At 34.3% G+C, this 18,662-nt stretch overlaps 1 protein-coding gene across 1 annotated transcript; it reads left to right on the forward strand.

Annotated features, from left to right (window-relative positions):
* Window positions 1-2,300: 2,300 nt before the first annotated feature.
* On the forward strand, window positions 2,301-17,159 carry LOC101901655 (uncharacterized). Its single transcript, XM_059122939.1, has 4 exons — window positions 2,301-2,482; window positions 8,729-9,063; window positions 9,134-9,473; window positions 16,367-17,159. Exons 2-4 carry the CDS (start codon window positions 8,738-8,740, stop codon window positions 16,721-16,723), a joined length of 1,023 nt encoding a protein of 340 aa, XP_058978922.1. The 5' UTR covers window positions 2,301-2,482; window positions 8,729-8,737; the 3' UTR covers window positions 16,724-17,159.
* Window positions 17,160-18,662: the final 1,503 nt, after the last annotated feature.

The following is an 18,662-nucleotide window of genomic DNA, read 5'->3' on the forward strand; positions in this document are numbered from 1 at the left end:
TTATACTTTAATGATTGTCATCGACCAAATCTACTTAAATTCCAAATTTGAAACAATTTCGTGACCGAATATCGATGGATATCGCTATGGGAAAACGAGAACCCTAATGTCCAATGTTTCTCCATAGGAGCTAGAACCCATTACGAACTAAAAATACCAATTTTTGGACAAATCCGTGAAAAATTGTGGCGAAAATCATCAAAATACCGAATATCGGGAGGTACCGTTATATGAGGGCTATACCAAAACGTAGACCTATACATCTTCCGCCATCGGAGCTAGAACCTACAAATACCAATTTTTAGACAAATTCGTGAAAAATATGGCAAAAAAACATCAAAATACCGAATGTCTGGCGGTACCATTATATGGGGCTATATAAAAATGTGGACCTATATACACTATGTTCTGCCACCGGAGCTAGATCCCATTATAAACTACAAATCCGTGAAAAATTTTGGAAAAATTATCAAAATACCGAATATCGGGAGGTACCGTTATAGGGCGGATATACCAAAACGTTCTGCCAAATTGTGAAGCTCTACGTCAAATAAAGTGGGCTGTATCGTGATTTCAATAGACAGACTGACACACAGACAGACGGACATCGTTGAATCAACTTAGAATTTTATGCTGATCTTGAATATATATACTCTATGGGATGTAGGGCGAATATTTAGGGATGTTACAAACGGAATGCCAAAGTTAATATACCCACCTAAAGGTGGAGGGTAGAACAATACACTTGTGGTGGAATTCGAAATTCCAATTTTTTGGAGCACATATTATGAAGTCGGCTAATGATTTTGGGCAGCCTTATAATTTACATTTACATTGCGGGAAAATTTTTAAAAATTAGTACACTGGAATCACACCTTCTCGAAAATGTTTGTGGAAGCTGCTAGCAGTATTACATGCGGAAGATTTAGAGATACTGAAATGCAAATTTTGAATTGTAATTTATTAGGGTATTATGTTAATATGCATTTGTTTGTAACATGGAGAAGGAAGCGAGTTAGACCCATTGTTATTTTTGAGGATATTCAATTTATGCATGTCAATCCGTCTGACTGTCCATGTATTTTTGTGAACATAATGCAGGTCGCATTTAATATCCGATTGACATGAAATTTTCCAAATAATATTTGTTTGGCCCAAGGACGAACCCTATTGAAGTGAGAATCGGTTAAAATGTAGATATAGCTCCTATATATATTTTCAACGAATTTCGGGTAAATTGTGCACCAAATGGCCAATATCAGTCCAAGTGACCTGAATTTTGGCACATCCGACCGAATTCAGTATAGAAGCAAGTACATCAAATTTGAAGAAAATCGGTTCAGATATAGCTCTAGCTTGCAAACATGTGTTTCATCCGAATTGTGATTTAAAGTCCCCCACACACACTCCACAAGAAGTATATTTGATACCGGCCATTAGATACTGCTCGAAATTACCTCTGCCAATTTTTTTCGAGATCAGTTCAGAGTTTTATATAGATTCGATATGCATCTTTATCCCATTTTATTTTTACTGTTCACCATATATGTAATATCAGCCCAAATTGAATCGATTTTTTCATATTCAAACGAATTTTACCATTTAGTGAAACCCGGTCCGGTTACCTATTGCTCCAATAAATATGTTTAATTTAATATACAGCAATGTTATTAGGCTCATAGTTGGTATTATCTACTTCACATAAATTCCCAATATAAACTCTTTTATTACGGGGTTCTATTAAAGGCGCATAGCGTCCTAGTTTTTACCATTCCATACTGGTTTTATTTTCTTTTTTCACACCATAAAAAAGCTGAGAACTTTTTTACGGCAGTATTTTAAACCCCTCCGCTTTGTAGCCTATATTCATAATAAAATGTTTACTTATTCTAAGTACCATCCCTGGTGTGAGAGATAATGTAATAATGCTTTCTCAGAGGTTGGTCTCATTGAGAGTATTAGTTTGTGGTTTAGAGAGGACATGCGCAGTAATATTATAAATTAAAACAATGTATTAATAATGTTTTGTATTTATTCTTTAAGAAAATAAATTTAAAATTAAATACGCAAATATTATTCATAATAAAATAAAAAACTATGAATATTCACCCATGAATTTTATAAATCACGTCCCATATCTCAAATCTCACATAAAATCTCTCTTGCATTCCCTCTCCGTCTCTTTGCCAATGTCCTTCTCTCCGCGCGTACATACATATACAAGTTTACATGACACTATGTCAAAAGCTTATCTACGAAACACAGACTGGCAGACTTTCCTTCAAATATCCTTTCTACGTAATTTCAGTTCCATTTCAACCACAATTCGAATAGGTAACCCACAAATCGTATTATTTGTCAGCTAAACAAAATTCCATTAGAAAAAAAAAAAACATAAAACAAAAAATACAAAAGAAAACAACAAAAATATACTCCTGGAACGAGGAATTGTTTATTAATAATTAATTTATACGCATAATTGGTAAGTTGATTTTGTTCGCCCGTGGACTACAATACAAATATTGTAGTCTGAAAATAGAAAAAGCGGATTTTTTGTAAGCTCTAATGGGCTCTGCTGCAAAATTTGTTCGATAAGTGTTGGATGGCCAGGCCAGACTTGTGTCTACATCAAATGTGTATAGAATTTGAGGAAAATTGATTTCGTTGTTGTTGTTGTTTTTTCATCCGTTCCGAAAAATGGCAATTACTCACACCCTTCATTCGGATCGCTAAAGACAGGTAAAAATCCTGTATGTATACAAACAAACAACGGAGCGACATACTTAAACTGTCTGTATAAACAATAGAAAATTAATGGAAAATATTGACCAATCATCTTGAGTGGAATTATGGATATTAATTGAAGTTTGAAAAAATTCAACGGGGAAATGTTCGCTGTGAAAATTTGTGTAAACAGCGAAAGTGGTGTAATAAATATTTTTTGTAAAAAAATGTTTGAAAACGTTTTCCGTTTTTTGGCACTGACACTGTTTTCGATGGGGAATAATACGCATTTTTTTGAAATAGACCCTAAGACTGACAGTTTTATAAGTATCATTACTCGAAGGGCAAATATCAATTAAGGCTGCTACTTATATTTGGATTGCTGAAATCAAAACAATATCCGAACTTTTAATACTCTTGTACTGCCGCATATTGGCAATTTTTTGCAAGGAAACACTTTAGAAAAAGTGGACTTGACTTTAACCTTTCATCATACACGCATTTGTAGGTGACAGCGAACAATGTCACTGAATTGTAAACAAATGTTTTTTTCTGACTGGTAATTGATTATTTTCGAAGTGTCCCAAGCCTTAACCTCGCGCTAGAGCATGTACAATATCATTTGAGTTATCTTTATTTGGAGATTATACGAAATATGTATAGAAGTGTTTGGGCAGAGGTTCTATTAGCACAATTGTGGAGAAACCTTTTAAACTTTATATATGGATGTTGCATTAACGTCTGGACCTTTCAGATAATTTAATAATATTTTATGTAGAGACTAGCAAGTGCACGCTACTTCAACATCGAAAAGTACACCTTACAATTTTAGATTCGTTCTAACAGTTCGTGTTAGGCCTTTTTAGTACTCAAAATTGACAATTTGTTCAGTTCGACCGGGCCGAACTTTTAATACCCTCCACCATATGGTACAAATTTGGCAATTTCCGAAAAAAAAAATAAAATCCGTTTAAAATTCTGTTAAAATCTTAAAAATACCGAATGCCTATACGACGACGTAGATCTGCATAGGCAACTTTTGTCGTAAGTTATTACAATATTTAAATGCGAAACTTGTTTATATTGTAGCTAAAATCATTAAAATACCGAATATAGGGGGTACCATTATATGGGGGCTATACGAAGGCGTGGACCTACACAGGCAATTTTCTGGCATGGGCTGAAGTATTCATTACGAACTTCACATGCGAAATTTGAAACAATCCCGGTAAATAATGTCGCTAAAATCATCAAAATACTAAATATGGGGGTACGGTATATGGGGGCTATACGAAGACGTGGACCTACATGGCCCATTTTCTGTTTTATGTTGTAGTATTTATTACGAACTTCAAATACCAAATTTGGAACGATTCCGTAAAATAATTTCGCTAAAATCATCAAAATACCGAATATCGGGGGGTACCGTTATATGGGGGCTATACGAAGACGTGGACCTGTACAGATAATTTTCTGTCTTAGGCTGTAGTATCCGTTACGAACTTCAAATGCCAAATTGGAAATAATTCCGGTGAATAATGTCGCTAAAATCATCAAAATACCGAATATCGGGAGGTACCGTTATATGGGGGCTATATGATAACTTAGACCTACATGGCCCATTTACGAACTTAACCTGCCTACTGGCAAAATATCCTCCTATCTCAATTTGTTCGAAAGATAGCGTGATTACAACAGACAGGCAGACAGACACACAGACAGACAGACGGACATGGCTAAATCGTCTTAGAATTTTACGCTGATCAAGAATATATACTTTGTTGGGTCTGACATGAGCATTTCGAGGAGTTACAAACGGAATGACAAAATTAATATACCCTCCATAGTATGGTGGAGGGTATAAAAAAACTAAACTTCATACATCGTACTAAATTTTTAGACTTTCTAGGTTTTTATACTCTCCACCATAGTATGGACGGTATATTAATTTCGTCATTCCGTTTGTAACATATCGAAATACACATTTTAAACCCCACAAAGTATATATACTCTTGATCAGCATAAAATTCTATGTCGATCTGGCAATGTCCGTCCGTCTGTCCGTCTGTGGAAATCACTCTAGCTTCCGAACGAAATGAAATAGGTTGATAAAATTTAACTCAAATCAGTTGTCTATATTTCAGATTTTTATCACTATCCCTTAACCCAATACCAAATATAGAACCATTCAATACTTTCCGTGCAATTGTAGTACACATTTTCGAAACCACCTACATGCTACACATGAACAACGACCCTAATTTTCGGACACATTTTTAAAACCAATTTTAATTCTCCAACCATTCACCAACATCAATTCCAACATTAAACTTCGAAATTTATTTTCTCATAATACCAAAGAGTACAATTTTTCAAGTTTAGCAATATTTTTGAGCTTTTCGTAGCCTTAAAGTTTTGAATTTCCTTTTGTACATCTATCCTGCAGTCCACCACTGACTCACATTCCAAATTTCAGAATTCTAGCTCATTCCATCTGTCCAATACAACGAATTAAATTTGTAGTCCATTTTCGTAGCCTTTTAACACGAATTTTCAAAAGCCTTGCCCTAGCACACTCCAACGCATGAAGACTTGTTTTATTATTATTATACCCTCCACCCTAAACATTCGTCGTAGACCCCATAAAGTATATATATATATATATATATATATATATATATATATATATATATATATATATATATATATATATATATATATATATATATATATATATATATATATATATATTCATAATCAGCATTGAATTCAGCATTGAATTTGACGTAGAGCTTAGAAATTTGGCGGAACAATTTGTTTTGTATCTAGGATGGTTGGCCGCCATATAACTGTACCTCCCATTATTCGGTATTTTAATGATTTTCACCACATTTTTTACGGATTTGTCTTAAAATTGGCATTTGTTTGTCATAATGGGTTCTAGCTCCGGTGGTGAAACATTGTGTCTATAGGTTCACGTTTTTGTATAGGCCCCATATTCGGTATTTTGATGATTCTACTCCATTTTTCCACGGAATTGTCCAAAAAATTGCAGGTAATAATGGGTTCTACCTCCAGCGACAGAACATTGAAAATTTAGGCCCACGTTTTCCTATAGCTCGAATATAACGATACCCACCGATACTCGGTATTTTGATAATCCTAGTCACATTTTCCCACGAAATTGTTACAGATTTGGTATTTTTGAGAATCGCATAAATAACAATCCTTGCAGTATAAAATTGTCAATGGAGGTTACCGTATTGGTATGGCCCCCACATAATGGCCCCACCCACTTTTTTTTTTGAAAAGTTTAACAGCATTATCCAAACGGTCATACTGGTATTTGTTAAAGTGAAACACGTGTAAATTTAGACACTTTTATACAAAAATGTTTACTTTGCCCAAAGGAGGAGGGTATTAAAGTTCGGTCCGACTGAACTTAATGTTTTTTTTACTTGCTTTTATCAAAATATCAAAACAATTCTGCCAAATGTTGCAAGGTATAAAAGTACCAATAAGGTTGTGCCATTTTAGATCACGTGCTTTGACGGATCTAGAAATTGTCATCGATATTTCATGAGAATGAGGGTTTGGGTGAGATTTACTGAAATTCCGAAATTTAGAGTGAGGTTCACTGATGGCGTCTAAAAAGGCTTTATGAATGGGTTTTGGGAATTCGTATCATGAAGGTACGAAAGTAATTTAATTTCATTTAACATCCACATATGACTGGCGCCCAACGTTGCTAACTTGGCGATACAACCTTAATAATGTGATCGGTGTTGAATTCCTTTGAAATTCTCGAACTCCATAGCACGACTAAGGGTGGAAATACATAAAGCGGTTATCTAGCTGACTTAAGTCATCCGCTGGCTTCTTCGGGAATGAACAAAGGAGCCTAGGGCCAAAATCGAACTAAGTCAACCTAAAACTTCTTTGGTCAAAGACATAGAAGTGTAAAGATAGGACAAGACAGAGTGAAGATATGGTAACCCTGTGAAAATACCTCTGTTGTTACGATATCATAACAACATCGTTACAAATGTTAAATGATTTAAACCACCAAAGCAATGTGCAAATTTTCGGAAAGGTCCATGGAATAGAATTTTGAAACCAAAATTTTGGATTTTTCAAATTTTTATTTGATATCAGTTTCTGTAATAGTGGTTTTTATATTAACATGTCTCTGCCATGAGCTGTTACTCTATGTATTGTAGACACAAACCATTTGCTCAAAATGCATTTTGTCTAGTCTTTACCATTATAGGTCTTTGCTTTGGTCATCTACGAAGAAGCCAGCCGATGACTTAAGCCAGCCAAATATGCGCTTTATGTATTTCCAGCCTTACAGCTTTTTTACTTGTTTATTCAATGTATCGATTTGTCAGCAAACAATATTTTTACCCTCCACCTTGGAAAGGAGGGTATATTAACTTTGTCATTCCGTTTGTAACATCCTTAAATATTCGTCGTAGACCCCTTAAAGTATATATATTTATAATCAGCATAAAATTCGATTTAACGATGTCCGTCTGTCTGTCTGTCCGTCTGTCTGTCTTTCTATTGAAATCACGATACAGCCCACATTATTTGACGTAGAGCGCCAAAATTTAGCAGAGCAATTTGTATTGTGTCTAGGATGGTTGGTATTGAAAATGAGATATATCGGTCCACGTTTTGGTATAGTCCCCACATAACGGTACCTTTTTTACTGATTTTTTCCACATTTTTTCACGGATTTGTCTGAAAATTGGTATTTGTAGGTTATAATGGGTCCTTGTTTGTGATATATTGAATGTATGGGTCCACGCTTTGGTATAGCCCGATATAACGGTACCTCCCCCAATTTTTGGTATTTTGATGATTTTTGCCACATTTTTTCATGGATTTGTCTAAAAATTGGTATTTGTTGGTCATAATGTGTTCTGGCTGCGGTGGCGAAACATTGCAAGTATAGGTCCACGATTTGGTAAAGCTCCCATATAACGGTACCTCAAGATATTCGGTATTTTGATGATTTTTGCCACATTTCTTAGCGGATTTTCCTAAAAATTGGTATTTGTGCGTCCTAATGGGTTCTAGCTCCATTGGCAAAACATTGTATGTATAGGTTCACGTTTTTGTATAGTCGCATATAGCGGTACCTCCCGATGTTCGATATTTTTTGATGATTTTTGCTACATTCTCCCACGAATATGTCTAAAAATTTGTATTTGTGGGTCATAATGGGTTCTAATGTTTCCCTTACCCTACGGTAGAGGGTATTTAAAGTTCGGCCCGGCCGAACTTAATGTTTTTTACTTTTTTTTCAAATATGGACGGGTTTTCGTATCATAAAGGTGCGAAAGTAATTACATTTCATTTAAAATCCACATATGAGTGGCGCCCAACGTTTCAAACTTTGCGATGCAACAATTCTAATATGATCGGTGTTGAATTCGTTTAAAATTCTCAAACACCATAGCACTGTCACATTACCTGCTTAAGCCCTTTTAGAATATGCTCGCAAATATTGTGTCATTCGCGGCCTTTTCTGTGTCCGAAATTAAAAAGCCGTCTCTCTGTTTTCTAAACGACGTTAGGAGAATTATTTGAACTTTTGTCTATAGCCTTTTATATGATAAATAAAAGTTCGCCATTGAGGTTATGAAGTCAGATGGCCTTTTTATGGCTACCATGACAGGAAGGTGGTCCTAATCTGGACTACTGAGTTACGCCATACTTGCGAACAATACTTTTTTATCCTCAACAAATGAAATTTCTTTAATTTACTATATACTTATATACACAAGATCAACATAGAAAATATATAATGAAAAAGTACATATATATAGTACATATGTATATATGCTCCTGAAACCTACATACTTTCCAAATAACAGAGCAATGAACCAACCAACCTACCAACCAAACAACCATCAATTAAATGCATGCACATTCATTAATTCCGTTTAATTTCTGTGAATTATTCTTCATTTCTTCTTCTTCTCTTTTATCGCAGACAGCCACAATGCTGGGTAATTGCGTTGGTAATTGCGCCTTCAGTGCACCACCGCCCCCCGACTCAATACTGTCGATGCCACCACCCCCATTGCCATCGTTTCTACTGCCAAAAACTGCAGCTCTACTATCGCCCAACAATGACTCGCATCCTTGCTTCGCCACTCTGATGTGTGATCCGAATCCGCATCCCCGCGAAAGTGGCATGGAGTTTGTTGAACTGACTGGCACGAATACTGGCCTGGAGAACACATGGCTATTTGTTTTGATTTCATCATGTGTTGGTGTTCTCATACTGGGTGGACTATTGGCTGTTATATTGCTCAAGTGTCGAGAGTAAGTTTTTCCGATTATGTCAGAATAATTTAAGATATTTTACTATTTTTTTTTTTCTATCAAATTACAGCACGCTTTTCTCCAGCTGCAATTTGTCGTATCACGACAGCAACATTAAACAGGGCACCATGTCTGCCTTAGGCGAACCTTCGAAATCGAATCCCTTCATGGCCGGTGGTATTTTGTATCCTTGTACGTCGGTGAACAGTCGTGACACGCTACAGAGTCAAATGGCCAGCGACAGCCGTCTGTTGTGGGCCACACTAACGCCACATGGCACTCGACACTTTATAACAGATTATCCTGCCAGTACAGTTCCTGAATCGAATGGCCATTATGAGGTTGTGGATTATCGTACTAAAACACCAAATCAACCGTATCGTGATTATGTCAAGCGAACACCTATTAAGGTATGTATGTGTGTGTGTAGTGGTGTTGTGCGAGTTCGCATGTGGGGAAATGGAATTCACAGCAAAAATTAAATATGAAAATATTAATTACACGGATGTTAAGATTGCAAGGATTTGCATGGCATATTTTATTGAAATTATATTTTATTTAGCATTTCATCTCGTCAAGCCAAGCCAACGACTACTACGTCAAGTTGGTGAAAAGGTACTCTAGGATAATTTTAAAGTAGTATGTGTCCTTTGCATGGTACTGTTAAATTATAGCCCTGTGCAACTAAATGTAACTCAATGTCTGGGTTTTTGAAAAATTCAATTTTGGGATGGGAGCTCCTAGGTATGATATTATCTGAACTTTTCCAACAATCAAACCGCATCGAATAAATTTTGTGTTGATTCGAACCCTGCAAAGAAGGATTATCGATGATTGTCTCATTTAACGGAGCGGAAGAGGTATATATTTGCACATAAGAGGAGAATACCACCTTGTACATGATCTCTTCCAGCCGAAGAGGTACAACCATAATTAATGTTAAACATTTTGCAAATGTCATCATAAACTCGATATCAACAAAAACGCTTTGTTATGACGGAATATCAACTCCTCAACTTGTCGTTGGCCACCCTACAGGTGTTCCCATTACCAAACACAGGCAAGAATGCCAACAACAGTGGGTTTTACATCAATGAATCTTGAGGGGGGATTTATCCCCCAGCTTATTTTTATACCCTCCACCATATCGCTAGAGAGGGTATATATAATTTGATACGGCCAAAACGTGCCTCATCAAAATAACGGTTTTAGACTCTAGGTCTCTTTGGACCAAATCCGTTTCAGGACATTTGGAGGCGATCTAGCGATATTTCCATCAACACAAGTCTATATCTATAAAAGAGGAAAATGTTTGTAATTAATGGACTCAAAAACCGCTGCACAGATTTTCTTGAAAATTTCCAAGTATACTACAACATCGCCAGAAAGTAACATAGGCTATATAAATTTTTGAAATTCCACTTGGAACTGGAGATGTAGCATCGAAATCAGAGGTACCTCCCAAAAATTTAGATTTTATATGCAGATATCTATTGATCGATTACAGATACAGTCTCCAAAATTGGAATGCGTAACGGAATTTTGAACAAAAACAAATTTACTAAATTATATTGAAATTGCTTCAGATTTGGATATAGCTCCCATGTATATTTTCGGCCGATTTCAAGCACTTGATGTACCAAACACGCTATGTATCCCCAATTTCAATGAAATTTGAAACGTGTGATAAATTTTATCTAAAAAAAATTATTTGCCAAATTATATTGAAATCGATTGAGATTTGGATATAGCTCCCATATACAGTTTCGACCAATTTCATGTATTTGGTGCACCAAACACGATATGTATCTCCAATTTTGGTATGAAGAACGGAATTGGAAACAAAAATGAATTTGTTAAATTATATATAAATCCGTTTTAGATTTGGATATAGCTCCCATATATATATTTTCGGCCGATCTCACATATTTGATGCACCAAACACCATATTTATGTCCGATTCCAATGAAATTCGGCTTGAGTAATTAAAATAAATTTGCCAAATTATATTGAAATCGGTAGAGTTGTATATAGCTTCCATATATATTTTCGAAGGTTCTTTTCGTTCCGTTTCGTTTATTTGATGATTCAAACACGATATGTATGTTCGATTCCAATGAAATTTGAAATGTGTTAGGAGATTTGATCCGAAATTAAATTTGTCAAATTATATTGAAATCGGTTTAGATTTGGATATAGCTCCCATACATATATTTTCGTCCGATCTCACATATTTGATGCACCAAACACCATATTTATGTCCGATTCCAATGAAATTCGGACAGAGAGAAGAAATTTGGTACCACAAAAAAAATTGCCAAATTATATTGAAATCTATACTAGCTGGCCCGGACCGCGTTGCTGGCCCTTAGTTTTAGTCTTTAATGATTACTTTTTAAAGTATAATTATTCACAGATCTGGTTCATATTATTGGACCTGGGAAGTAAAGTTATATGGGAACTACACCAAAATGTATACCTATGTTGAAACTATTCTGTATTTTTTAAAATTATTCGGTGTTTCAAATATTTAGCCAAATCGATTGGAAATTAGTTATTAATAGTTGAAATCAAGATGTACCTTTATATAAGCGCTACTCCGTAACATTGACCTACATTAAACATTTTCTTGGAAGTGGTTTTCTACCTCCTTAGAATCTAAGGTGCTAAGTAAGGGCCAAATCTATTGAAAATGTGCCCAAGACCCCGGAAATAGCTAAAATCAGGGAACACCTTCATATGAAGGCTAATCCAAAACGTGGACCTATATTGATAATTTTTTGCAAGGATGGTTTTTTCTTACTAAGAACTTACTAAAATTTGCCGACATTGGTATGAAAAACGTGGCTAACATATAAAAAATACTTGAAATCGGAATATACCCTTAAGTGGGTGCTATGCCAAAACGTTGACCGATACGATCCATATTTTGTACAAATAGTTCTACATATATTCCATAAGCTTGTATCAAATTTGAAAGTTCTACTTAAATGTTGCGAAATATAGAGAAACTTATTTGAGGTCCTTTTGGTATGAATAAGGCTATATAACGGACCATAAAAAAGATTGGCCTGGGAAAGTAAGCCCCTTTAGGGATTTTGATTTACTAACCGCATACTATTCATTTACTAACCGAATACTATTCTTGTACAGTGTAATTACTCCCTATTGCGCATATTGGTACCAGCGATTTAAAGTATATTGAAGGTTGTGGAAGAATTTTCAGGAGGATATAATTACTGTTCCTAATAAAGTTCTAATTTGATATATTATTTTGTTTAGTCCGCATATTGCAGTGACCTTTACCCCTTTATATTCGAGAGATTATTACCATATGAAAGAAGAAGGTTTAGGAGCTCGCATCTTACAGCAGAAGCGCGATGTAGGTCCTGAGATGTTAATTCTTGACAGGAAATATCAGTATTTAACATCGTATTGTGCTCTAATTCGGTTTCCAATATCTTTCATTCAAAATTAAGAAAATAACAAGTTTTTTACTTGATTTTTTGGATTTTATCCTTTTCTGCCAAAAGAAATTCCGAATTGGCTATCATTTTGAAATTCGATTCCATTGAAAAATTTTTCTCAATATTTTCCCGATTTTAGAATTTTTCGAGTTTTCTCTTTTCTATCGCAAATTTTGCGAAGTTTAGAGAAAAATATTTGAGGTCCTTTGTGTATGGTTAGGGCTATATAATGGGCATTAAAAAGTTTGACCTGGGAACCCTAAACCCTTATGATTTACTAACCCAATACTATTCACTTAGAATTTTCCAACGCCCAGATTGTGTGTTTCACAATGCCATTACTCGCTATTGCGCATACACTCCCGTTTAATGGTACCTACGATTTAAATAACTTGAAAGTTTCAGTAAAATTTTTCGGAGTATATCATTTATTTTCTTACTAAATTTTCGATTCGATGTAAAATTCTTGCAACATTAAAATTAAAAAATGTATGCATCACAAAAAATTTTGACTTACATTTTTATTTTCGTTTTTTACGCAATATTTAGGATTTTATCCTTTTCAGGCTAAGAGACCATTCCGAAATAGTGTGAATTGTCAAAATCAGATCAGCCGTTCTTGAGTAAAAGACGTAGTAAAAGACGGAGCTGTGCGAAGACCTGGACCAGCATAGACAATTTTCTGTCATAGTCTGTAGCATTCATTACGAACTTCAAATACCACATCTCAAACAATTTCGGTGGGTATTGTACCTAAAATCGTCAAAATACCGAATATAGGGAGGTACTGATATATGGAGCCTATACAAAGACCTGGACCCGCACAGACAATTTTCTGTGACACACTGTAGTTCCTATAACGAACTTCAAATACCAAATTTGAGACAATTCCCGTGAATAATGTCGTTAAAATCATCAAAATACCGAATATCGGGAGGTACCGTTATATGGGGGCTGTATGAAAACGTGGACATACATGGCCCATTTACGAACTTAACCTGCCTACTGGAAAAATAAACATGTGTGCAAAATGTTAGCCATTTATCTCAATTCATTCGAAAGATAGCTGATTACAACAGACAGACAGACGGACAGACAGATTGACACCGCCACGTCGAAATTTTACGCTGATCAAGAATATATATACTTTGTTGGGTCTGACATGAGTATTTCGAGGAGTTACAAACGGAATGACAAGGTTAATATACCCTCCATAGTATGGTGGAGGGTATAAAAAAACGCACATGATTCTTGAACTTGTTCGCGGATTTGATACAGCAAATGTTTAAGGTCCTTACGAAGTTAGCAAATAGACTGGGCTGTCATTCGATTCCATTGACAATTTTGTCTTTTTATTTTCGTTTTTTCTTACCGATTTTAAAATTGTAATTATTCCTTCATTTAGGTGTGACCGCGTTAAATTATTTCAACATCATCTATTCAGTTCAATGTTACCCGCCCGCAATTTCCATTCCCAAAAAATCGTCAATAAATTTAATCAAATTGAAAAAATGTTTAAACTCGCTATTATTTTTTTTCATATCTTATCCTCTTCTGAATAACACGTATATTACCATTTACCCATGCACAGTGGTCGCTGTCATTGGCCAAAATTAAAAAAATGAAAATCAGATATTTATTGTCAAATGTGTACACATGAACTCTTAAGAGGTTAAGCTTTTTAGAAAACATATTAATGTTGGCTTCATTCTAACGGGACACTTCGAAAATAGCATCAAATAAGAGAAAATGTAGTTAGTTGATCTTTTCAGTGGGATCAGTAAAAAAAGAGTAAAAATAGATCTGTATTACAAAATTAAATACATTTTAAAATGACAATTCTTGGCATAATTATTGAAAAGCAAGGTATTGACTTATTTTTAGTGCAGTAATTTGTGTGTTTAGTAGTTGTGTATAATATAGACGATGTGAGTGTTTTGAGTTGCCTTTAAGATTAATTTTGAAAATAAAATTGGATTTCAGTTAAAGTTTTAATTGTTTTCCCCCCTGAATCCTCCACTGTGATTTTTTCACGCCATTAGTAATGGTCCTAAGAATCAAGAAGTGCTAATTTAACTTTCAGATTTTGTCAGATTTGTATGTTATGCCCAATATACTAAAGTGACTTCGCTCCAATTTTGTCAGTTCTATGGTGCTAGTGACATAGAATAAGTTTTTGTTGTTTGGGATTGATAAGGATGTAATTGAGGGGTGTTCAATAATGTTGCCTGCATTGTCTTCTTGGTATAATATTAATGTCCAAAAATTTAAGGCCTTTGCACTAGAAACGGCTAAATAGTTAACAAATAGATATCCATGGCACTATCTTTCACCCACAGCTAATAAAATTTTAATACATATAAATTTGTCATTGTATCGATTGGAGAATTATAGGAGGTGGCCGTGGAGTCTAGAAACAAAGATATATTAAGAAGTTTCGACTAAATCATTCCCGAAAAAATTATTAATCGTCTTCTTCTGAGCTCTGACCCTTTTATAACGGGACAGCGAACGTTACCAATCAATAAAAAATCTATATTATTAAAATCTGCATTTGATTTACTTGAATAACACTGAAATTTATAAATATCCATTAGTAACTTTCATTTAATTTTATATTGAACTGTTTATTCTGTTTACAAAAAAAATGTCTATTTTGTTTACAAAAACATAATCAAATTTGGAATTTTGATTTGTATATTTTTGGAGGTACCTTTACAGGGGGATTTGTATAAAAAATACTTTTATTTTTGGAGGTACCTTTACAGGGGGACTCTACCTGAAGGCGGCCCGTTCCAAATAATGTTCAGTAAGACTATTTTTTGTTAGCTCCTTAGAACGTAAAATGTCAAATAACAGACCAATCTAGTGTAGAAATGTGACAAAAATTGGGCAAATAACCCTTATTCGGGAGGTACGTTGTAAGGGGACCATGCCAAAACATGCATCGACCATATCCATTTTGTCACATTTTTAATTTTTATCCCAACAAGGTACCATAACCAAAGAATCATATTGATATCTGCACTAAAAGCATTTTGGCCGCTGTTCCCATACGATCTCGACCACTGTGCCATGGTAGAAGAATATAGGTAGACGCATCGACGCAGCTGCTGGGACAATGAACTGTCAAACCAATTTTGGAATTGAAAATGTTGAATGAAAAATTATTTAAATTTGTAAAAATGAAAAAAAAATGAATATTAAAATAACCTCAGAATTACGTCGTATAAGAAAACATATAAAAATCTACTTATATTTTAAAAAAAAATTTAAAATTTTTTGACATATCAATGCTCCCAAGCGTTGATGCATCTACCTGTATTTTTTTACCATGCCATTTACCCATTAAATACATAAAATCTATAAACAACAGATTTGTCCGTTGCCGCTTTATACTACCCGAAAATACTACACATCATATTAGAATTCAAAAAGAAAAAACACTACAAATGTACATAGTAAGTCAAAATGAAAAAAAAAAATCATGCAAAATAAAACATTACTATTGTACATTCCAAAAGTCAAAATGAAAAATTTCAAATCTATAATTTTTGCGCGATTTTTTTGGATTTTATCCTTCCGAATTTGTCTGAATCCTTAAAAGCAGACCATATGTGTATAGATTTTTAAGCGCCAACTACAATTTCTAACCTGGGAATATAAAATGTGAAAAAAGTCAATTTACGTGTGACTCCAACAAGATGTGTAATCTGGTCTTAAATCTCTCACAATACTTATTCGGTATATATTACTAGAACTTTACGAATTCAGAAAACATAACTCAAAATTAATGGATACCTAATAGTATTTGTTTTCTTCTCTTTTACTTGCAGTCCTTCGACAATAATGGCTTTATTGACTACGATTACGAAGATCCCACACCATTAATGGATTCCTATCACGATGACATGGACTCGGGTTACCAAGAGCCCCAGGAAGTTTTGAATTCTATGCAACGTGTTTCGCCACGTCCTCGCGTCTCTTCACCCACACGTATCGATAATCCAAATATGGCGCCACTCAATTACTATCCATCAAATCCACGCAACTATACCAACAGTCATCATCAGACCTCAGCCAATAATTCGCTGCAACGTCCAACTAATCTCAGCACAGCTACGTTGAATCGTAAGACTGCAACAAGTCGACGCATCAGCGATGCCTCATCCTACAATGGACAGAATATTTAAGGGGATGAATGGGAATGGGAAAGACATTGGACAAACATGTTTTTTTGAAGTGTTGAATTGTGGTTTCCCGCCCGGGAAGGAAATGAGATAATTATGAAAATGAATTGAAAAAAACAGGAACTTTTTTTGAAACGCACAGTGGAAATTACAACGAAACACGAATTTTTGCATATGACAACAACAACAACAAAACGCATACCAGCCATAATCGGATAACTTACAATAAGATGACGATGACACCAAAGATAACAATTTTAAATTCTAATCAAATAGCAATATTTTAACAAAAGAACTACGGCAACAACAAAAACTAAATGTATAACAACAAATAATACTCTTATACATATAGACAACATGCATACTTCATAAAAAAATAATTCGTTGGTTCATAAAATGATCTGCACTTGTAATAAATCCAGCGGATGTATGTCGTCAATTTCATTGTGTATATGTCAAATTTATTGGATGTCACATGGTACAAGAATACAGGTAGATGCATCAAAGCTTGGGGACATTGATATGTCAAAAATTTTTTAATGTTTCTTCAAAAAGAAGTAGATTTGTATATGTTTTCCTGTACGACGCCAATCGGAGGTTGTTCTGATATGCATGTTTTAAGAATTTTTACAAATTTGAAGAATTTTTCATTCAAAAATTTTATTTCCAAAATTGATTTGACAGTTCATTGTTCAAGCACATGATAGAAGAATATAGGTAGACTCGTCGACACAGCTGCTGGGACAATGAACTGTCAAACCGATTTTGGAATTGAAAATGTTGAATGAAATTATTTAAATTTGTAAAAATTGTTGAAAAAACGCGAAACATAATAGCCTCCGAATGTCGTAGTATAAGAAAACATATAAAAATCTATTTATATTTGAAAAAACATTTAATTTTTTTTGACATATCAATGCTCCCAAGCGTTGATGCGTCTACCTGTATTCTTCTGCCATGGTGTATATGTCAAATTTATTGGATGTCACATGGTACAAGAATACAGGCAGATGCATCAAAGCTTGAGGACATTGATATGTCAAAAATGTCTTAATGTTTCTTCAAAAAGAAGTAGATTTGTATATTGAATTTTTCATTCAAAAATTCTATTTTCAAAATCGATGCGACTGCCTCTATTCTTCTACCATGGGATGTCACATTTGAGGCACACATCATAATAGAAGAATATAGGTATATACATCAACGCTTGGGAACATTGATATGTCAAATTTTTTTAAATGTTTTATGAAAATTAAGCGGATTTTTAAACGACGCAAATCAGAGGTTATTATAATATGCATTTTCAATAATTTTTACAAATTTTAATAATTTTTCATTCAACATTTTCAATTTCAAAATCGGTTTGACAGTTCATTGTCCCAACAGCTGTGTCGATGCGACTAAATGTGTTATTCTATCATAGCACACACAATGAAATTGACAGTTGAAATCCACTGAATTTATTACATGTAAACATGCTTTAACATAGCACACTGTTTCCATCTGAAAGGAGAAGAAAAAAACTAAAACTCAAACAATGGAATTAAACTCAAAATAGTTATAATTTTAAAAAACGCTTCAATCTCTGATATACATATAGCAATATTATACTCAACATAAAGATATTACAACAACAAGCAACTACAGCAACAAAAATACTATTGTTAATTTTAAGATTAGTATTAGAAATTCAAACAAACAAAAAATAGATATTATATAAACATATAGTATTCGGTTCTTTGAAATTCCAAAAGACGTGTTTCTAATATATAAAGGAATCTCAAGTGATATTGAATTAAAACATGACCTATGGGCGGAGAGTGCATTTCGGCATTAGCTCAATATTTGACTCACCGGCCATATTTTAGGTCTCTCCTTTGGGATACCGAATAAAACACATTCGTTTAATATGATGTTTCAAACCACGATCACTTTTACTTCA

This window comes from Musca domestica, unplaced genomic scaffold, assembly GCF_030504385.1.
Source record: "Musca domestica strain aabys unplaced genomic scaffold, Musca_domestica.polishedcontigs.V.1.1 22, whole genome shotgun sequence".
Taxonomy (NCBI): domain Eukaryota; kingdom Metazoa; phylum Arthropoda; class Insecta; order Diptera; family Muscidae; genus Musca; species Musca domestica.

What these genes read in the sequence shown, in the direction of transcription:
- LOC101901655 (XM_059122939.1), top strand. Translation starts at nt 8,738, where the DNA reads ATGCTGGGTAATTGCGTTGGTAATTGCGCCTTCAGTGCACCACCGCCC. An exon ending in ATATTGCTCAAGTGTCGAGA is followed by an intron (nt 9,064 to 9,133) that starts GTAAGTTTTTCC and finishes ATCAAATTACAG; the next exon opens with CACGCTTTTCTCCAGCTGCA. An exon ending in TCAAGCGAACACCTATTAAG is followed by an intron (nt 9,474 to 16,366) that starts GTATGTATGTGT and finishes TTTTACTTGCAG; the next exon opens with TCCTTCGACAATAATGGCTT.